We start from the raw sequence: 23,293 nt of genomic DNA, 5'->3' as shown, positions 1-23,293 counted from the left end.
GCATGGAGATGTATCTTAGGAAAAAATATAGCTTTATCACACATTCGCAACAACGAAAGTAGCAGCTGAGTTTTCTGCTTTCGACAAGCAGACTGCACTCGTTCTATGAGCCGCAAGGCTCCCCTCCCTCCTAGCCCCTTAGCAACCTTTGCAGATTGGTCGGAGGGCAGCTTCCCTCCCCTGAAAGCGGGTCTTGTTGAAGTAGTTAAGGGAGATGTCCATGGCAGCCCCTGGGGAGGGAGGTCGGACACGGTGACACGAGAGCCAAATTAACTGCAGCACTTGGAACTCCTCCGCGGCACTGCCTGCAGGGAGGGCGAATCAAGGAAAGCTAAGCAAGGCGTGGAGGGACCCGGAGATACTATCACGTGTTTGACAGATCCCGGCGGCAGATGGGCAGGGAGTAAGGAGGAGTAGAGGACGGAGGTTATGCACCTTGAAAGGCATGCTAGGGTAGGACAGTATGACTGGTACCGAGGTTGGAGGATGTGGAGCATTTGAGGGAGTTCAAGGGGTGGAAATATAGTACCATTGCGAAACCACAGGATGTGACTAAAGTGCAGAGGGACACAGAGCGGTATGGGACGCGCAGGGAGATCAGAAAAGGAACACGGATATCTTGAAAGAATGGCATCGGCTATCCGCGGTTCACAAAAAGTGCAAATGTTTCTGAAGAGGTGCACGGAAGTGGTGAAAAAAACACGCATTAACGAGAGATGAAGATGTGAAACATTAATGAAAGGTACAACTCGCTGAGTGGTTCCATGAATGGCCCCATGAAGAGCAGAGATGCAGTCTAGTCTCTCCACGGGACCCTTCGTGGAGGGGATGATGTCACGAGGACAAGGGATTGGAGGGGTGGGAAGCAGGGGAGGGCTCCAAGGGTGGGTATAAATAGTTAGATAGGGAAAAGGGTCGGCCTATTAGGAACAGATCACGTGCGCTTATGAAGTAGGCCAGAGATAGTCAGGAGGGCTTTACAGTTCTGGTAGGCTGCGTTCGCACCATGGCAACCGCACATGACGCGGAAGCGGTGACAGCTGCATTGTGCGTTTTGGGGGAGGGCGGATACATGGACCTGCACAAGCCTGGTGTCTTGGACCAGGTCTGGGTAGGCATGGTGCACCACGCGTGGTGGTCGTGGTGGTGGTAGCCGCTTGCCAGTCGCCTGTCAAAGGCACAATGAAAGTCCGCAGGGGAGGAGGCGTAGCGCTTCCACCCACCCCCCCTTCTCTAAGAGCAGTGGTAGCCTGTGGGGGGAGCTTAGGGTGGCCCAGAGGAGATGGAGGAAAGGCCATTGATCCTGGACCCCTTGCAGGGGCCCAGCAGCGAGGCAGCACGGGCCTTGGGGGCCAGTGGGACCACACCCCTGGGGCTGGCCCAGCAGTATAGACACTGCCCCTAGATTTATCTTTAGGGAAGGTCAGGGGGTCCACTGTGGGGGCTGGCCAGGTGCCTGGGGCCCTTAAAAAGGGGATGAAAGGAAGGCAACATGCAGACCAAGGGCCAGGCAAGGAGGTAGGACGGGTGGCAGACAGGGAGGAGGCAGAGACCAGCAGGGGCGAGGCTCCAGGGAGCAGGGTGAGCTTTGCTGACAATTTGGCTTGGGCAGCAGGGGACTTTGAGGCAAGGATCAAGGAGCATCGCAGGGCAGGGGACGGGATGGAGGATAGATTGGCCCAATTGTGCAGGGACAGGGAGGAGGTGTTAAGGCAGCGCAAGCGTAAGACAGGCACTGAGGGATTTGGGGGGCCAGCAGAGCAGGCTGAGCATGGGCATGAGCAGGGTAGTTGGGTATGGGTGCCAAAAGACGGCAAAGGAGGACAGCAGGAGGTCTGTGCGGCCAGTGGGTTCAGCAGCATAAGTGGCACAAGTGGCAGGGGCAGCCATGCGTGGCGCGGAACAGCGATCCAGCGAGTGAGGCTGTCAGAAAGGTAGCACAGCCAACGGGGTGCAAAACGGCCCCGGGACGTTGGTCTGAAGAACTGGGGGGGGGGGGGGGGGGGGAGGTCTTCAGCAGCCTTCCCTACAGCGGGGAATTGCACAAGAAGGATTTATGACAGATGCCTTGGGGGAAGACGGTGCGGCGGAGCGTCATGGAGTTATGCATGCTGAATATGACGACATTAGAGATGACATGGATGTGGAGGATGGGATAGAGCTTGACTATGAGGCAGTGATGAATGGGAAGCGGGGGAGAGCCGAGAGACCGAGGTGAGCAAGGGGAAAGTATCAGACAAGGGGGCGCAGGAGCGGCGCAGCCCCCTCTTCCTTTGCTTTTTTACAGGACACAAGGTTGGGTGGGAGAACACAAGAGGAGGCACGGAAAGACGATCGCGGACGTGGTCACAAGAAGGTTCGGGAGGCCGATACCCACGAACCGGGGCTCCAAGGTAAGGGGGAGTGGTGGTCTGCGTGGGACCTGACACAGAGAACTTCAAGTACACCGCTGTTAAAGTCTATCGGGGTGTGGGATGAGTCTATTCATCAAGCACCTGGTGCAGTAGTGGCAGTTGCCCACAGTAGGAAGGTATTGTGGCAGGCAGGACATGACGTCCGTAGGTGAAGGAAATAAAGGCACTGAGCCAGACGTGGACAGTGAAGCGAGGGAGGGGAGTGGACACAAAAAATGCCTCCCATTTATGGGTTTGGCGATGCCACTGGGGTCACATGTGGGGAAGAAGACCAAGAATCATATGTGGAAACATGAATACGTTCATGTATTCAAGCTTCTCCAAAGGGAAATACAAGCGAAGGAAAGGTCCAAGGAAGGAGTGAGAACTGGCTTTCTTAGATATCTAACTGGACACAGTGGCACTCATAGCACAGCTGCCAGCCTAGAAAGTGAAGGAGATTGTGGATTTTCTTCAGCACCTCCAGTTACTACATGGGATTGAGTTGAGGGCAGCACAACAACTGTTGGGTTTTCTTAATTTCACTTGCACAGTGGTGCGAGGAGGAAGGGCAGCACCTGGGCCTAGCAATGTCAGGTGCATCACTACCTCATCATCGGATACACGTCTGTGGGCTTGAGGGAGATATAAAGGTTTGGGAAATGTTCCTTACTCAGTTTAATGGGATTTCCATGGCTTTTCGTGAGGTGGACACAGTGTGGCACGTTCAGATATTTTTTGACGCGGCAGGTGCAACAGGTTTCGGTCTCCTTTGGGATGGAAGGTGGTGTGCGGACGAATGGCCTCAACGGTGGCTCACACATGAGCACAGCCTTCTTGGAATTTTTTCCACTGCTGGTGAAGTTGGCTGTGTGGGGTGGTGAACTTGCCAATAGGACAGTGATGTTTCAGGTGGACAACTTGGCAGTGGTGGAATTGGTAAATAGACAGAGAGCAAGGGATCTCAGAGTTTTACGGCTGCTCCCGCGTTTCATGCTTCACTTTCTGATGCTGAATATAATTTTTAAATCAGTTCACATTCCTGGGGTTAACAATTCCATTGCACATTCCTTGTCTCGCTCACTGTGGCAACGTTTCCGTACATTGGCAACCAGAGCAGACGAATGCAAGACAGCAGTCCCAGCGGACATTTGGGAGTGGGAGGGCTTGATGGTCATTAGGCTTGTGGAGCAGACCCTAGCAGAATCCACGCGGCAGAGTCATCGGATGGCATGGTTGGAATTTCTATCCTTTGACATTATTGAGGGGCAGTGGTAGCTACAGGAGCTGGGAACACTTGAGACTTGCGCAATACGTTTTGTGCTTTTTTTTTATTAAGGCAGGTCTGTCACCAGTCACAATTGGAGCAAGTTAGCTGGAGTTTCATTTTATGGCAAGTTATTTTTGGTTGTGGTCCTGCGAAGGATGAGATATTGGGGAAAATATTAAAGGGGTGGGGCAAAGAAAGGGGACAAGTGTGGCGCTAAGGGAAGCCATCACATTTGACTTATTGCTGAGGTGTTACCGGTATGCGGCACAGATAGTTGGTGCTTTTTTGCTTGTGCATGATATGGATGTTTTTTGGGGCTTTTCGGGTGTCTGAGTTGTTGTGGTTGGGCAAAGCTGTGGGAGTTAAGCGTGGGGAAGTGCGGCTAGAGGACGACCTTTTGGACAAACAGCAGCAGAAGTCTAAAACGGATCAGCTTGGAAGGGGCAAATGGGTGTGGCTGTATAAAGGAGGCAACCCGGAGGCGTGCCCAGTCAGTGAGTGGGGAGAAGGAAGCAGGAGGCCCACGGGTATGAGGGTGTTTTTTGTCATGGGGATGGTTTAAAGCTTACAGCGTTTCAGTTGTTGGCTGTGTTGTGGCTGGTGCTGCAGAGGCTGGGCCAGCAGCGGGTAATGTTGGTACTCACTCATTCGGTACGTGAGGGCATGAGCAGGTTTGGGTGAAAATGTGAAAGAGAGAGAGGTGTTGAGGAGGGGGTGGTGTTGGGGGTGGGGGCTTGTCTTCCCATATCTGTTTTTCTCCTACAAGATGTGTGCGGGGTCCTGGGATGTCTAAGGTGGTTATGAGGCTGGTCGGCCACTCCTTTGTTCATTGGGCAGCCAAATCTGAGGAGAAGCAGATTCATGGACGCTCTCTTGGAGTGCTGAGCAGCAGACATGAGGTTTTGTGGTGGGGGAAGAGCGGGATGTCCTGGGGAAATTTGCTACCTTTTCTTACTTCCATGTTACCAAATTGGGGTTGCCCTGATGCCTTAGGGATTCACTCGGGGGAGAATGATTTGGTACTACTCTCCGGGCTTGCCCTACTGTAACACATGGAACAGGACTTACAGTTGCTGCGGCGGAAAATGGCAGGAACTTGTTTGATTTGGAAAGAATTGGTGCCCAGATGGAACTGGAGGGGGGCAGTCAAACATGAAGTGGTTGACAGGTCAAGGAGGAAGCTCAATAGAGCGATGAGGGTCTTTTGTGGGGTGCATGGCATAAAGGTTTTGGCACATAAAGGAATAAAAGAGGAAGAGGCGGCTCTCTCCTGGGATAATGTGGTACATCTGTCACACCTGGGCAATGCTTATTACAGTGTGGATTCACGCTATCTGCTGGGAGAGTTGGAGGCCGAAAAGGTTTGGCACAGGGAGACAGCATGACGGTGTTGCAGTGGTCTCGCTGGTGGGGCAGTAAAATGCCTTATGGGTTTGTGCTGGGTGGCAGTAGATGGGGTGGAGAGTCTGGCCACCCTTCCTAGGGGGAGGAGGAGGGAGAAGAAGCAGGTGAAGGATGACAGTGTAGGGGATACCAGAATGAAGCAGGGGATGAAAGAAAAGTGTGGCTAAGAGGTGAATGAAGGTGGAGGATGGGTGAACGAAGCAAACTTGGGAAACAAAATGGAAGACTGAAAAGTGGGGTGTGTCAAAAAGGGGAGGTATAAGAAAGAGTCTGGGACTGGGAAGTTGGAATGTACTTACTTTGTTCAAATGTTATTTTATTAATTGCACCCCCTGTCCTAATAAATGGCCTTTTACACTACTATGGATAGTGATGGTTTTTCTATCACGATGAATTCACGTAATTACGCAGCAGGTACTGAAAGGAGCAGCAGGATTTACTCATCTGTGAAATTAGCTGTCTGCAGGGTGTTACGTCCCCACCCGGGCAGGCTCTTTACTTTTTCACTGTTTTCATCATGTTACATTGTTTTTGTCTGAAGAATATCATGTAAATGTTTCAAATTCATACATTGTATTACACCTACGATCGTCTAGTTTCACAGGGACTCCTGAAAACACGCACTTATTTTTTCCGCAGTGACGTAGCATGCGCAGTTCTAACATTCATAGCATTAATGTGCAGTTAACTGTACACGTGACATCGGGGGAGATGGAGCATATACCCAGGCGATTTGAGAGTAAAAGGCTGCTTTATTAGAACAGGATGCAGTTTAACTTTTTATACAATATATTAACATCAACAACACCACTTCACTAACACAATGAGTCAACCTAACCCCCCCACCCCCGCCCCTTAAACCTCCCCCAAAAGTATACAAAATCTCCTACAGGATCCTGGCATTCAACCTGTTCCCCCTTTCATTCCATCCACTGTCCTTTCATACTTGCCCCAGATTCACTCTACTGGCTTCCTTCTGCCAAGGACACCCCAGCAAGACCCCAACTCTTCTGGCCTAGTGTGTGAGCCCTCTGCTTGACTGCCACCTAGGAACCTAGGAAAAACCCTGTACAGGCGTCATTTCCTGTCCCCCACTTCAATGGATCCATGTTTTTATGAGGCAGAAGGCTGTCGCTCCAATAGCCGTTTCTTAATATGTAAGATGTTCTTTGTCACTTAACAGATGTCAGATGTGGCACGCTGTTCTAATCTATTAGCTACACTTAGAACCATCTTCTAACTGCTAGTTTCTTGCCCAATTGTTCTCAGATTTCCAGTAAGTAGAGTTTGTTTCCTAAAAAGGATAGACGTCCCCCATCCTGCCAAAACAAGGTAAACTCTTCTTTAATTATGTCTCTATGATCCAAAATACCCATGCCTCTTTTCTGACAAAAACAATGCACCTCTTGGTTATCCTTGTGCCTGGTATTCTCAACTGCATTGTACTTTACTGCTCCATATCAAACTCTTCTTGCCACTAACGCAGTAAAAAAAAAAAAAAAAAAAAAAAATTTAAAAAAAATAAAAAGTACCTGTCCATGACTTCCCAATCACATCCAAATTATTCTTCGTTACTTTAATAAGGACTAAATCAGACAACTGCACTAAATCATTTTCACCCAGATAAATAATCAGTACATCCGGACAAGGTCTCACGCTCACTAAGTCAGATAAAGCAGTAGCTGTGCCCGCTTCATACCCTCTCTTTCCTACCATTCCATTTGAAATATGAGTGAAAGAAAACGCAAGTTCTTTCTGAACTGACGATTTTAAGCCTGCTTTGATGCCCACTTCACAGATAAATGCCCCACGATCCAGATGGAGAAGTGCGGCTTGTTGGGGCCCACAACACCCCCTGGTACAAGAGACAGCATCACGTCAATGTGAGTTTTTGTGTGCATTTTCCATCAACCTAATGTATCGTAGGCAGTAATCTGAGGACCCACGTCCCAGTTGCATAATCTATTTGAGAGAAAAAAACAATTTATTTGCCTCTGATGCAGCACCTATTCTAAAAGAATGAGTGCCAAAGCCTTCAGCTCCTTTTCCCTGCTGTGTCCAAATCGTTCTCATTACTCTCAGGACATGTGCTGCCTTCAAATGTGTGCCATTTCCCCTGAAGCACCTTCTGCCAACACAAATTTGTCCCAAGCTGCTACAGGACAACTCACTCCCTCTGGATTTCATCGTAATCTGTGTGTTCTTTCCATTCTGGTCTTTTTTTAGACTTACGCAAGTTCAACAACAATGTATTTCCTATCTTTGCTATATCTTATGTGTCCATTTCTACTTCACGGTTGTATGCAATGGCCCTTTTTGGCAGGTCATCCCCAAACATTTTGCCTCTGAATTCCTGCTTTTGACTATGTGCTACATTTCATCTATGCTGGCTTTAGGACTCTGAATACTTTACCACTCCTGACCAGTGCAAAAGTGCAAGTGCTCTCTGTCTAAATGGTATTGATGATTGTTTTATCCATGACTGGCATATCTGACTTACAATCAAGTCCCTAGTAACATGCACTATGTGTGCCCAGGGCCTGTAAATCAAATGCTACCAGTGGGCCTGCAGCACTGATTGTGCACCCACGTGTCTCAGGCCTGCCATTGCAGTCTGTGTGTGTGCAGCTTTAAACTGCCATTTCAACCTGGCAAGTACACCCACTTGCCAGGTCCAAACCTTCCCTTTTACTTCATGTAAGTCATCCCTAAGGTAGGCCTAAGTCAGCCCCCTGGGAAGGGTGCAGTGTATTTAAAAGGTAGGACATGCGCTGGTGTGTTTTATATGTCCTCATAGTGACATATCCTAAATTCGTTTTTCACTATTGCAAGGCCTATCTCTACTATAGGGTAACATGGAGATTGCCTTTAAATATTTTTTTAAGTGTAATTTCATATTGGGAGCAGATCGAGATTTGAATTTGGTGTCTCTGAACTCACAATTTCAATCTGCCTGGCTGTGGTATACATGTCAGGGTCAGGATGACAGTTGGGCTGTTTGCGAATTCACTGTAGAAAGTCACACAAAGGGATCTGAGGTGTGCCCTGCATATCCTGATGGATCTTCATGAGCTGCAGTGGTGGCAGAAGCAGACACTTACACTTGATTAGGGCCTCACACAAAGCAGTCTCTAAACTCTTGGAGTGTGTCTGGGGCCAGGGTAGGTAAAGGTAGGATTTTGTACACTACAAAGACTTTTCTTTGAAGGTTGCCTACTTCCAAGACAGAATAGAGTACAAGTACCTCTGACACCACATAGTTAGAATCCTTCTGGACTGAGGGCATTCTGTCAGGAAGAAGAGCTTGATGCTGTAGGAGGGAGTGCTACTCTACCTGTTGCTTTGCTGTGCTGGCCTGCTGTTTGCTGATTCTGTCTTGGGAGTAAAAGGACTGGACTTTGCTTTCTACATCCTGCTTGCAAAGGTTCTCCAAGGGCTTGGATTGAGCTTGCCTCCAATCATAAAGTCTTATCTGCCAGCACCTGGGCTCTCTTGCTTAGAGTTCTGACTTGCCATGTGGAGCCAAATCCAGTTCCTGGGCCCTTGGGAGTGGGTTCTGGTGTAACCAAGAAGAAACAAGCATATCGACTCCAGAACGACTTCGGAACTGGCGCCTCTGCCTGCACCAGAGCCATGGTCCTCGAAGAGTGCAACAACCACGACCAATGCCACATGCATGACGCCGTGGCAGTACCTCCAAAGTTCCACCACAGCGTGAGCCCTGGGTGCCCTGTCACCGATGTCCAGGGCACCCAACTCCGATGCAGCACCTGTGGCCCTGTGGTGTGATTGCGACACCACAAAGTCGACTTCTCATGTCTTGACCTGCTGGATTCATCGACCCTGCCTTGTTGTAAGGAACAGACGACTCACCACTGACGCCGTATCACCTCCCCTGCAACCGCAAAGAGCTAGTGCCTCATCTCCCCTGCCTAGCAGTAAGGAACCAACGTGTCACCTCCCCAGTGACAGTAAAGAACCAACGCTGTACTGGCTCGTGCAACGCCTCCCCTCCCCAACTCCATGCAACATCTTTGTTTCCTTGTTTTTCAAGGTACTGAACCTGGGGTCTGTGCAACTCTGACAGGCGCACACTCACCCGGGATTGGCGTCAGATTGTGGGGAACGACTGCACGAAGACATTGATAGCCCCAGTTAGAGCGATTGTGTTTTAAGCACTATACTAAGGATTTCATCTTTAAAATTTCATGTGGTGGTGGTGGGTTAGCTGTGTGACTCCGGTACCCTGACTAGAGTGAGGGTCCCTGCTTGGAAAAGGTGTAAACCCCTGCCAACTAGAGACTCCATTAATAACTGCCCACCCCTGAAATATCTGAAACTCTAAAAGCCCCTAAGATATCCGAAATTCTAAAAGCCCCAAAAAAACAATCATAGCAAAGCCAATCTGTAAGGAAATGGCTCCCTGTTGCAGTTACCCCCCACTTTTTGCCCGATACTGATGCTGACTTGACTGAGAAGTGTGCTGGGACCCTGCTAACCAGGCCCCAGCGTTCTTTCACCTAAAATGTACCATTGTTTCCACAATTGGCACACCCCTGGCACACAGATAAGTCCCTTGTAAAAGGTACCAGTGGTACCCAGGGCCCTGTGACCAGGGAAGGTCCCTAAGGGCTGCAGCATATGTTGTGCCACCCTAAGGGACCCCTCACCTAACACATGCACACTGCCATTGCAGACTGTGTGTGTTGGTGGGGAGAAAAAGTCAAAGTCGACATGGCATCCCCCTCAGGATGCCATGCACACAAAATACTGCCTGTGACATAGGTAAGTCACCCCTCTAGTAGGCCTTACAGCCCTAAGGCAGAGTGCACTATACCACATGTGAGGGCATAGCTGCATGAGCAATATGCCCCTACAGTGTCTAAGTCTATTCTTAGACATTGTAAGTACAGTTGTGGCCATATTAAGTATATGGTCTGAGAGTTTGTCAAAAACGAACTCCACAGCTCCATAATGGCTACACTGAATACTGGGACGTTTGGTATCAAACTTCTCAGCATAATAAGCACACTGATGCCAGTGTTGGATTTATTAAAAAATGCAAACAGAGGACATCCTAGAGATGCCCCCTGTATTTTACCCAAATGTTCAGTGCAGGACTGACTGGTCTGTGCCAGCCTGCTGCGGAAAGACGAGTTTCTGACCCCATGTGGTCAGGGCCTTTGTGCTCTCCGAGGACAGAAACAAAAGCCTGCTCTGGGCAGAGGTGCTTCACACCTCCCCCTGCAGGAACTGTAACACCTAGCAGTGAGCCTCAAAGGCTCAGGCTTTGTGTTACAATGCCCCAGGGCATTCCAGCTAGTGGAGATGCCCGCCCCCTGGACACAGCCCCCACTTTCGGCAGCAAGTCCAGGGGAGATAATGAGAAAAACAAGGAGGAGTCACCCACCAGTCAGGACAGCCCCTAAGGTGTCCTGAGCTGAGGTGGCCCCTGCCTTTAGAAATCCTCCATCTTGATTTTGGAGGATTCCCCCAATAGGAATAGGGATAGGGATGTGCCCCCCTCCCCTCAGGGAGGAGGCACAAAGAGGGTGTAGCCACCCTTAAGGGCAGTATCCATTGGCTACTGCCCTCCCAGACCTAAACACACCCCTAAATTCAGTATTTAGGGGCTCCCCAGAACCTGGGAAATCAGATTCCTGCAACCTAAAGAAGAAGAAGGACTGCTGACCTGAAGCCCTGCAGTGAAGACGGAGACGACAACCGATTTGGCCCCAGCCCCACCGGCCTGTCTCCCTACTTCGACGAAAACTGCACCAGCGACGCATCCAACAGGGACCAGCGACCTCTGAAGCCTCAGAGGACTGCCCTGTATCTAAAGGACCAAGAAGCTCCCGAGAACAGCGGCCCTGTTCAAGAAACTGCAACTTTCTGCAACAAAGAAACAACTTTAAAGACCCCATGTTTCCCGCCGGAAGCGTGAGATTTTCCACTCTGCACCCGACGCCCCCGGCTCGACCTGCGGAAAACTAACACTACAGGGAGGACTCCCTGACGACTGCGAGCCCGTGAGTAGCCAGAGTTGACCCCCCTGAACCCCCACAGCGACGCCTGCAGAGGAAATCCAGAGGCTCCCCCTGACCGTGACTGCCTGTAACAAGGAACCCGACGCCTGGAACCAGCACTGCACCCGCAGCCCCCAGGACCTGAAGTAAAAGCACTCCAGTGCAGGAGCGACCCCCAGGCGACCTTCTGCCTAGCCCAGTTGGTGGCTACCCCAAGGAGCACCCCCTGTGCCTGCCTGCATCGTTGAAGAGACCCCCGGGTCTCCCCACTGATTTCTATCTGAAACCCGACACCTGTTTGCACTCTGCACCCGACCGCCCCTGTGCCGCTGAGGGTGTACTTTCTGTGCCTGCTTGTGTCGTCCCCCCCCCCCTCCCCCGGTGCCCTACAAAACCCCACTGGTCTGCCCTCCGAGGACGCGGGTACTGCTGGCAGACTGGAACCGGGGCACCCCTATTTCCATTGAAGCCTAAGTGTTTTGGGCACCACTTTGACCTCTGCACCTGACCGGCCCTGAGCTTCTGGTGTGGTAACTTTGGGGTTGCCTTGAACCCCCAACAGTGGGCTACCTTGGACCCAACTTTGAACCCTGTAAGTGTTTTACTTACCTGTGAACTTAACAATTACTTACCTCCCCCAGGAACTGTAGATTTTTGCACTGTGTCCACTTGTAAAATAGCTTATTGCCCTTTTTGTCAAAACTGTACATGCTATTGTGATTATTCAAAGTTCCTAGAATACCTGAGTGAAATACCTTTCATTAGAAGTATTACTTGTAAATCTTGAACCTGTGGTTCTTAAAATAAACAAAGAAAATATATTTTTCTATACAAAAACCTATTGGCCTGGAGTAATTCTTTGAGTGTGTGTTCCTCAGTTATTGCCTGTGAGTGTACAACAAATGCTTAACATTACCCTCTGATAAGCCTACTGCTCGACCACACTACCACAAAATAGAGCATTAGAATTCTCTCTTTTTGCCACTATCTTACCTCTAAGGGGAACCCTTGGACTCTGTGCACACTATTTATTACTTTGAAATAGTATATACAGAGCCAACTTCCTACACAATTCAAATAACAAGAACTCAAAATCACTGCAACATATCACTCAGTTCGCAAACTAACATATGGTAATTGGTTCCCTCGTCTTGCTTTGTTTCTATTGCTCCTTAGTCCAACCTTGCAACATTCTCCTACCCATTTCACCTGCACTGGGCTCGTAACCCCAAAATAATTTTCCATAAAAGGCAATGCCTGATAATTTACCCGCTATGGTATTGGCTGACCTGTCCTGCTCAATATTGCACATGATAAAATGTGTAACACCCTTCCTTTGTTTTTTCAAGCTCTTCACATATGTATCTCTCCTTATTGCATCACAATCCAGAAATTCCTCCCAAGCTTGTCTATATGCTGACCTGTTGTTCTGTGTAGTTGACTTGTCTACCAAACCTAAAATCCTCAGTCTCCCAGTTCCCAGAAAAAAAGCTGGTACCTGCGTTTTCAATGCATCTGCTCCAGGCCCCAAATTAACTGAATCTCTGCCACTGTCAATGAGACAATGAGTCTGTAGTGTTACAATTCACACCTGGCATGTGTTTAGCCCTATAAACATTGTTATGGATGAAACAGCCCAGTATGAAGTGGTGGAGCAGCTTTAAGAGCTTTCTGTTCTGCTTGTATTTGCATGGGTTTCGTGCTCCAAAGCGAATCCCTTGGCCTCATGCTCATGACACCCCCCCACCGGAGGGTGGGACGCCTTTGGAAAGACCAATATTGAACTGCCAAACCACTGGCTGTGTGTATTGCCGGTGGTGGTCTAGCAGGGCACATCCACTGGATAGAGAGTTCATTATCAACTTCCCCCCCATGGCTTGTCTGGTTTCAAGCTCAGCATTCCTGTAAGACGCTGCACTCCCTAAGGGGAATTTCTTCCTACTTACTCCTTCTGGGGCCTGCCCACCTCTAGATTTACAGGGTTATTTCTGTGTGAGGGGGCAAGCATGCCAAGACCGCTGCAGCCACACTGCTTGCAGCTTCCTGACATGGTCTCTTGAGGCCGGCTGCCCTTGGTTGAGCATGCTGGGCCTAATGAGGTCATCACACTCGGATGCACACAAAATCTGCAATATCAATGTCTTCAGCCATACTTTCACTTTTCAGCAATGCTTTATATACAGCCTTGTTATCAATAATGTGAAAAAACCCAATGCCTAAAGATTCACCTACCATCATTACAGGACCACAGCACTCCTAACTGTCCCTGTAATTCCTTGAAGTGGCCAACTACGCCCTGAAACTCCTCCCCCACCTACCAACTAACCAATCCCTGCCTACCTACCTACTCCTGGCCTGCCCCAACAATACTAGGGGTGCACCTCCTTTCAGAAGGCCATCCACAGGGTCCCAAAGGGACACCTGGGGGTGGATCATACATGCAGTGCATTTTCATCGTTTGCACTGGGTGCAGCTTTTAAAAGGTGCGCCTGGCGCCAACAATGAAAATATGCCCTATTAGCATGTATGCACTGCCCCTAGGGCAGCCGCGAACTCGGGCTGCTCTGAGGGCAGTGTATTTAAGAGAAATACAAAGCAGCTGTTAAAAGCTGCTCTGTGTTTCTCTCTGCAAACGGCACCCTGTCTTCACTTTTAAGGCGGATTAGAGATCCCCTTGCAGGCGGGTGCAGAATGAAGGGGATTGAGTCACGAGTGGTGGAGTTTAAAACCAGAGTCTGACAGTCAACTTAAATACTTAATAAAAAAAGATCTGATGCAAAGAATAACTGGCAACAAGGACATGTGTGACAGTAAATCTGCCTTGATTACTTAATTGGGCACAAAGAGTCTGTATTTTGAAATATCTTACAGGGTTAACACTACTCCTTCAGAGGTCCTCGTGTGCCCAACAATTTTCAGGGCAATATAATAGCAGTAAGATAACTCTAGGAGGTTAAAGCAGTTCTGGAGATCTCTGTGTTTTAGCTAGTCACAGTTTTTTTCCTCATAAAGTAGCTAAGACTGTTAGTGTGCCTGCTAAGTGTAACATGCAGATCACAAATTCGTTTTCTTTATTTAGATAGGTAAGTGGGCTATTGCTTTTGAGATTGTTTTCTTACTTCCAGTTCCTATGTTGCAAGCCTTCTAACATAACACAATGCTGTATTTACCAGCATCAACGAGCTGCATGCAAACTGTAAGGCATGAGTTTTACTACCTATTGTTTTTTCTCAATCTGCTGTTATTCTAAGATTGCAAAAGAAGGTCTCCTCTGGGATGTAATAAAGACTTATTAGTACAGACAACCACAATCCTGTTTGTGTTTCTCCCAACGCTTCACTTTTAACATATAGTTATAAACCTCATGGTCTTATGTAACATTTCCTGTACATTGGCTTACACGTATGCATTGTTTATTGTGCTTCTGTTTAGGATGTAAAGAGCTCTGACATCCTACATTGGGACGAGAATCGCTATAAAATAATTAAATGTAGAAATATAGGATGTGCCAATTAAATCTATATTTGTGTAATTATTCATGCAGACAAATAAATCTTGCATTGTTGCAGTGCATGCACATCTCTTACATAGAGTTGAACAAAGTTCATAACCTGTATCCGAATCCTAGTTTCTCTTAAGTAGTTGGGAAAAAACAAGCTCTGCACCTTTGTTTTCTTCTAATGCTTTGCCATTTAGGTGTAAGGCAGCAGATAGCTCCTGTTGAGTATTATACTCAAACAAAAGAAGGGCTGGTGTCCCTTTAAATCAAGTATTTGTTTTGGGCCAAGCGAGAAGTGTAAATAAGAAGGCCTGCTCAACACCGACATGTTGCTACTCTGAATGGAACGCAGCAAATGTGCGGGCGCTGCTGAAATGTGTCCTGGTGTCGGAAAATGACACCAGGCAAAATTGAGCATGCCCGAGTTGGCCAAATCCCAGATATAGCTGCCAGATCTGGGGACAGGCGCAATCCCCTTACATTCCAGCCCAACATAAGGATGGCAACTCCTCTGTGCTCCCCTAACATTGGGCTATAGTAGGCCTGTTTTTCCACTACCTGCTATTTGTTCTGTCAAGATCACCACATTAGCCTTCTGTGCTATTTTATCACAAGCTTCTTTCATTATTTGATTCTCTTCTGTTACAGCAAAAGTGATATATCACCACAGTACTTAGTTTCTCTAAACATAAAGATAATATTTAGCCAGTAATGAAAAAATTAGTATGATGACTCAGCGGTTTAAGCCATCGCTGTTGTGAAATATTATGACATGCAAGTGACAAGTTTAAAGCCTGGCAAAGCTGCCTCTAGCTTTTATCCTTTGTTGGGAGGTGTATTGAGCACTATTACCACCTCATTCTCTCTACATCACATTCCTAACTCTACGGACTGACACACAATACAAAAGCTTCAGCTAAATGATTTAATTTTTAGGTGCATGCTCTGTTGCTAGCGAGATCTTAGGTTGACTCAAACTTAAAGGGGGCTTAGAGCTGGCCCAATACTTACCATTGGTTGGCGTTGTCATCATTCTCATTTCCCTGCTTCTTATTGGTCAGCCGTGTAAGTTTCACTTTCTCTCGATGGAGCTGGCCCAAGTACTAATACATTGCTTTATAAGTGTCCTTCGGCTGCTAACAGGCAGATGCGCATACTTTTTTTTTTCTCTCCCCCCCATCATTGTAGCTTCTCATCATCATTGCTTGCCCATTGTTGCTTCCACTCGCCCACCTCCCTTCCTTGTTTGACAGTTCTTTTTGTTGCCTGCTCCCCTCCCATCTTTGTTTCTTGCCATCTCTCCTGCCAGAGGAAAAAAAACAATACGATGCAACCAACAATGGCCAGGTTATAGTGTTTGCAGTGTCGCCTCATCCCCCTCCCATTATTGGTGCTTGATTCCCCCCTTCCTCCAGCCAGAAAAAAGCGCTTTCATGCGACCAACACTGGTTGCATCATAGCACTTAGTTTTCTTATTTTTGCCCATGTTACACAGCCGCTGCGCCTCTGTAAAGAATAGCTAGGCAAGACCTATTGATATTGTCAAAGCTTGTAATTTAATCCCGCCATTCACCCACTCCTTCTTAAAGAGTAACATGGCCCACTGTTTTTCGTGAGCCTTAAAAAGGTACCTGTGCCAGTCCCACTTCCTGCATGTTCTTGTGCCCTGCCTCGATCGGTGCCCCGAATTCTTAAGAGTTCAGAGTAAAACCATTGTTATTTTAGGATGGTGCAGGTGCAGTGGTGATAATGCTGTTGCTTGTGGTGCACCTCCCCTCCTTCTTGTGTGGCAAAGAGAGGTTTCAAGTGTTCAGCATCCATCATGGGCTGATAACTGAAATCACTGAATTCCCTGAAATACAGTCAAGTGGCGCTGGCACTTCCAGGTCAAAGCCAGGGCCAAATCCAAATGAGATGGCAGCCTCCTGGGTTGAAAGTGGGGGTGCTCCATTTCAAACAGGTGCATGGCAGCTCCTTAGTTTGATCTGTCCACTTTTACTTCCCACTGAAGGCTTGGCGTGGCTATGGAGACAGAGGTGGTCTTCAGTACTACTTTTTGTAAGGTGGTACCACAAACTGATTCACTTATGGCTTGTTTCCTTTGATCATAGTGATGTACTAAAGGGAGTGCTGCTTCACTGCTAATATCTGCATGCAACAAAAGCATGCTGCTTGGGTATAATCTCATTGGAGTACGGACTGGGACGAGTGTAACGCTATCTGTATTTAACTACGGCTCCATCTTGACCACTGACTCAATTTTGTGCTTAGCTTAGCTTCAAACACGGTCATATTGGTGGTGCATGTATTTTTCTGCGCACAACTTATACAACATGTTTTTCGCTCCTCTTGCTCTTTCTCACCAAGGCAGGGACATAACAGGGAGAAGGGAGGAAGAGTTAAGGACGTACCAGAGAATGTTTATGGTACAGCAGGGAACAGTTTGGTCTTGGGAGAGGACCTTGGGATGTGGCCAATCTCTAACGTGCTCTTTCAACACTGACCTGGTACAGCCAGCGTTTGAACATCAAATTACTGTACTGGAGGAAGAGTTTCTAGAATTCTCCTCTCCAGCTTATTTAAAGTATATAAGAGGGTATCTTGACGACCGGGGATAGACAGAACTCATTTCCGGGAGGGGACTCCTTGCTAGAGTCCCATTGAGTGTAGTTGTTTCTTTTTGCAGTCGTTTGGGTTCACGACTTGAAGCTGGCAAAGAGATGATGTCTATGTCAAGCCCCATGATGATGCATTTTTAATTCTTATTTTCATCTTTGCGTTGTGCATGGATACATAATCACTATATATAGATATTTTATCCACGGTTGAAGTGTTTGTTTCTATGATAATTATTCTACTGCTGTGATTATTTTCAGAAGTGCACTTGTGTTGCTACTTTTGACATAAATGTTCACATTATTCATTCCCTGTATGAACCTTTTGGGAGTCCCTTCATAAATCTGTTACTCAGACTAAGAGTGCTGAATTCTTGGCATTCCTTTCATTTCGTCTCCTCTCAGTCTGAAACAGGAGAAACAACGAAGCAGTGAGGGTTACAGTCCTTACTAGTAATCTTCATTATTTAAATTCTCCCTTTCTTGTCATAACATTATGTTATCATCTACCCAAACAAAGGTGACCCTAGAACGAATGAGGTGGAATGTTAATGATGAGTGGATCCCAAATCTCCCCTTTACAGCCCAAGCGGATGGTGGAGTGCAGTAAGAGTATGTAGGATATTGCAGGAAGGAAATCTTTTAGGTGGAGCTTTGGATGGGGTGCAGGACCCGAGAGAGGGTTCCCTCATTACCAGCCTACGGTTTGCAATAGAAAGCTCAAAACCTCTTTAGAAAGTCATCCTCAGATAACCAAAATTGCCGTATTCCAATAACAATGGCAGATCGTGCGCTGTATACATGGCAAAGAACAATTATAGTATCTACTTGGGTGATGAAGGGAGAAACTGTGCAATATCAATCCTACCTCTTCCAGTCCTTATCTGAATGAGGTAATCACTCCATCCCGGGCACCAGGTGACTAAGCTTGCATCATTTCCACACTTAAGATATCTTCTTTCCCTCAGGGATTCCACTGTGTCACTTAAAGTCAAAGGGGAGAGAGACCACGTCACATCTTGTTTTTATGTCTGTTTTCTCTAATCTGACAGCATCACAGATTCTGTCTAGGCCAGGTCATTTTGTTTTGACTATGTGCTCCAGGTAGCAGGGCTTCAGTTGATTTTCCTCTGAGAGCAGATGTTGAAGCTGGGCGTCTTCATCAGATCGGTGTGTTACATAAAATGTTTCAAAGCTTGTGCTTCAATGTGGTGTACCAGGGATTGCCACAAATAAACTGGATCATTTATTAGTATTAGCTGATCTTACTCATTCTAAATACCCAACCCTTGAAAGGTATTTCAGGACGGAGCCAGGGACAAGCTGCTTCCAAAGAGGCAGAGTCGAACGGTGAGGAAGTGGCCCTTTATTTCCTCTAAATTTTCAGTACCCATCTTTAGGCGCGTATTGCGAGGTGGCTGGGATCCTCGCACAAAAATAAGCCAAGTAGTACTGAAAGAGAGATGCAGTTATTTCCTTTGCATTTAAAGAAGGCAGTCCCTAGCAATAGTCTTTTTTATCCTTTGTGAAGAGGACTACCACAATGAGAAGTGACAACAGGAGAAATCTTTGGGTATAAGATATGAGATTCACTTTTTTGTTTTATGTTAAGTTGTGTGACCTACCTTTGACTTAAATTTGGGTCCATGTACTGCTTCAAAATAAAAGAATGCATCTGTCTGCTTATGTCTTTGCGACTTTGATTTTACATAAGTTACAGCGTCAGGTTGTTGGCTACCGAGGGGTCTTTGCAGGCTCCGTATTTAAGAGCTACCTGTGTTTTTGTTATCCTTCAGTGTTTCTTTTACTGCATAGAGTTAAAATAGAGCACAGAATACAAGCAAGTAAGAAGCACTATATGCGCTAATGCACAGGTGTCACACATCCATGGTTTACTCAGCATACGATCTCACAGTCCTGAGGACAGTGACATCCCAGGACAGGAAAGTCCTTAAAGGATCCTCGCACGATGACAAAGGGGGACCATTAGCCGTGGATGCTTTATGTTTAAGCCCTGAAGTGAGCAGGGCTGACAGTTAATCAGTGACGCATCACACCACCCTTTCTCAACTTTTCACAGAATGGGGCAGGATCAGCAAGTTTCAGTAACCCTTTCCCACTCTATGACCAGTTAAGAAAGGTCCCCATCTCATTCACTGACCCTTGTTAAGGTTAACCAATTTGAGGAAGAGCGGGTTCAGACAATTCTTGCATCCTTGCTGAAGCCCCTAGCTCCTTCCTGGGCTGTTGTGCAACTCTCTGCTGACACCTACCTGTCCTGACTCCTGCCTCCATGGTTTGCCAGATGAGTGCTTCATTGAATGTTTGGGTGCATCTGTATGTAAGAATGTATGTGTATTTGTGGCTGTGTGTGTATGTGAATGGGTGCAGGTAGGTGTGTGTTTATGTGCTTGTGAATGGATGGGTGTGAGTATGTGCGTGTGTGTGCTTGAAAATGGGTTGGTGTTACTATGAGCATTCGTTTGTACTTGTGAATGGGTGGTTGTGAGTATATACATGCATGTATGCTTGTGAATAGGTGGCAGTGAGTATGTGCATGTATGTGTGTGCTTATAAATAGGTGGATGTCAGTATGTGCTTGTGTCAAGGATGGGTGAAATGAGCATACACATATGGTCCACCCACAGCTGTTTAAAGTTACCAACTGCCAATTCAACACAGGTGACTCCGAGGCATCCTAACTTTCGGTGCCATTACACCTCATACAGTTTCTTGTTTCCTCACGCTATGAAATACTCAAGAAATCAGGGAAGACTCCAGTGGAAGATCATATGCCACAGGAAGCTCATGCCTTTTCATCCATGTCTTCAGGCTCTTCTTCGATTTCACCTTGTCCATCCAGTAAGTATGAAGGGAATTCCCCGATTCTGTGCTCAGCACTGCATATAGTTTTTATGCTTTTGGCAAAAAAAATTGTCAGCTGAGCACTGAACAGGAGTTTAGAATTTTTCAACAATTTCAGATTAATCTTCTTCCTAGTCTTCCAGTAAACCTAGAGATCAGTAACCTTCTGAGGTATTAGAAGCATCATGAGAATGTTACCCAAATGTTTGGTAACTTAAGCTTCCTGCTGTTGACAAGTTCCATCCTAGGCTATCAAATTTAGCAGGTCTATCCTTTGTGGTATGTGAGTATGTCTTGGTCTCAGTGCTGGTGGACAGACGAGGTGACGCTGCACTCAAACAGATGTCTTAACCTAACTACAAGGCAGGGACATAAGCTTAAGGCCAAGTATGCTAGTCAGTCATTAGTCAGAGATTTCCGGGTGGTTGCTGCTGCTTCTCAATCTGGTAATGAAGTTAGCACAAACGTTTTGGTCCGGATTACCCTGTAGCATCCTGAAACATCTGTTGTTCTCAGTGCAGCATGCCATAAAATATATGTAAGAGACAGGAAAGCTGATGGATGCCACAAGCTTGTCTTCTGCAACTTCGTTTTCTTGGCTCCTAGCTTCTTGGTAACCAATTGAAAGACTGTGGTAAGGTTTTAAAAGTAAGAAGCCCACCTAAACATTCAAAAGTAAAGTTAAGCCAGCATAATTCTATCAAAGATGATTTCAGTAAAACCTGCCTAGGTGTCCTTGAATGCCAGCAGGCAAGGGAAAATACTAGCCCTCCTCATTTTGAACCCACAGTAATCAGTGATCCAGTTTTCCAGAACAGTGGATGGCCGCCATAAAACAGGTTACATATTTCCATGTATTTATCCATCCAGAATGTCAGCAATTCTGGGGCTTTTGTGTTCAAGGTGTCCACGAGCAGTCTGAGGCCTTGCCTTCATGGTAACTATTGCCTCAAATATATGTTCCAAGATATTACCATCAGTAGTAGTTCGCCTTCACAATTCAGGAATCGTGCAACACTCCTACCTTAACGATTATCTAATTCACTCTCTCAGCACATGGTATGACATAGGTTAATTATCAAGGTCAAAAGGCCCTATTTTCATCCATCCCAACACCTAGAATTAATTGGTTCCAGGTTCTAGATATCAGGGAGGTTTGTTTACCTCCTGAAATGAAAGCAGTCAAGTTGATACTTCGACTAATCAACCTTTTGGTCCATTGTAGTGTTTTGTGGTAATGGGGTAGTTAGAACTGTACAATGTAGAACACAGAATGTAGAACGTGATAGGGTAGAACGCTTAAGACAGAACGTAGAACGAGGTTGGTGGAGGTAGAGCAAGGGAGTGTTTGCTCAAGTATGTACATTAGCTGGGATTGAATTAAGAACTCATAAACCTTATCCTGAAGTATCATCATTTACGAGACTGGCAACGAGCGGAGGAATTACTTATACCCACGAATAGAAAATACATCAACCCCAGCATCGGAACAGACATCGGCAAGTATTTCAGCATGCTTTCTAAAAGTATTTCAGTGTGTTTTCTAAAATACAAAATGAGAATATGTTTAAAAGCAGTGCGTAACTGTTTACTCCCCGCTTACGATAGTGGTGTCACTTTAAAAACTGAAAATTGTGGTTACTATTTGGAATTAAAATAAGTTTCTTACCGGGAAAGGCTCGAGGCCACCCGCACAGATGTCGGCATTACCATTCTGAAAAAGTTCTCGCGCTGATCCGGCATTCTGGAAAAGTTCAGGTGCAGTGGTACGTAGAAACACGCACAGGACGTCCATAGAACAAGCCCAACCCTACTGTGAAATACGTACAGCGCGTTTGCGGCCATTTTAGACGTCGGGAATTCACAATATGAAAAGTTTATGAGCACCAAAGTTCATTGTACTGCGTTTTGCACGTACTATCAGGAATCAGATGGATATACACAACACGGTGACAGGCACACCTTACAGGTGCATGTCAAAACAGTGACAGGCACACCAGACTTACGCTTGAAAAGACGGTGACAGGCACACCCATCATCAAATTTCAGGTTACTCTTCAATAATTAGTCACATTAACCCCTTCGCTGCCAGGCCTTTTCCCCTCCGGTGCTAGGCCTTTTTTTTTTGGCTATTTGGGGCAGTTTGCGCTCAGGCCCTCATAACTTTTTGTCCACATAAGCTACCCACTCCAAATTTCTGACCTTTCTTTTTTTAACATCCTAGGAATTCTAGAGGTACCCAGACTTTGTGGGTTCCCCTGAAGGAGACCAAGGCCCACATTGCAACATTGGCGGTAAATGCCGCTTACCGCCGTGCAGAAAACCGCCAACACACCGCTGCGGCTGCGGAAATCCACTACAGCTATTACGAACCACAGGCTGGACTCTGCCAAAATCTAGACACCCACACAAGTCCGCCACACCAAAGGTCAGTGATAAACTAGCGATAACAAAACCTCCACTGTCACGCCAACAAGAATACGCCCACACTATCACGACCCACGAATCCACGCAGCGGTCTTTCAACCGCGGTATTCCATTGGCAATACACACCGCTGCGCTCAAAATACACACACATTTACAAAACACAACCACATTGGACAAATCAAAATACACATACACACACCACTCCCACACACCCAATACAATATAAAACACACACCCACATCACCCACAAACACCTACGACAAAAATTTAGAATGAAGCACAGAGAGAGACACCACCATCAACAAACTGGCATCCACAGGCACACAACACCATCACTCACACAACATCCACGCACCTCACACAACATACACAAACACATCCCCTCACACATCACAACACACACCACCCACACCACACCATGGCACCGCAAAGACACCCCAGGTTCTCTGAGGAGGAGCTCAGGGTCATGGTGGAGGAAATCATCCGGGTAGAGCCACAGCTATTCGGATAACAGGTGCAGCACACCTCCATTGCTAGGAAGATGGAGCTATGGCGCAGAATCGTAGACAGGGTCAACGCAGTGGGACAGCACCCAAGAACTAGGGATGACATCAGGAAGAGGTGGAACGACCTACGGGGGAAGGTGCGTTCCGTGGTCTCAAGACACCAGATTGCAGTTCAGAGGTTGCGGCGGACCCCCATCTCCTCCCCCACAACTAACAACATGGGAGGAGCAGGTCTTGGCTATACTGCATCCGGAGGGCCTCGCAGGAGTAGCAGGAGGAATGGACTCT

General features: G+C 47.1%; 1 protein-coding gene across 1 annotated transcript in view; it reads right to left on the bottom strand.

Annotated features, from left to right (window-relative positions):
* The window catches only part of MCOLN2 (mucolipin TRP cation channel 2), a 278,993-nt gene extending 257,017 nt beyond the window's left edge, over positions 1 to 21,976 (bottom strand). The window contains exon 1 of the mRNA XM_069232279.1: positions 21,742 to 21,976. Within this exon, the coding sequence (XP_069088380.1) occupies positions 21,742 to 21,917 (176 nt within the window). The 5' untranslated portion in view covers positions 21,918 to 21,976. The remainder of the gene's footprint in view (positions 1 to 21,741) is intronic.
* Positions 21,977 to 23,293: the final 1,317 nt, after the last annotated feature.

This window comes from Pleurodeles waltl, chromosome 4_2 (genome assembly GCF_031143425.1).
Source record: "Pleurodeles waltl isolate 20211129_DDA chromosome 4_2, aPleWal1.hap1.20221129, whole genome shotgun sequence".
NCBI classification, from domain to species: Eukaryota; Metazoa; Chordata; class Amphibia; order Caudata; family Salamandridae; genus Pleurodeles; species Pleurodeles waltl.
This window is presented reverse-complemented; position numbering and strand designations above follow the sequence as displayed.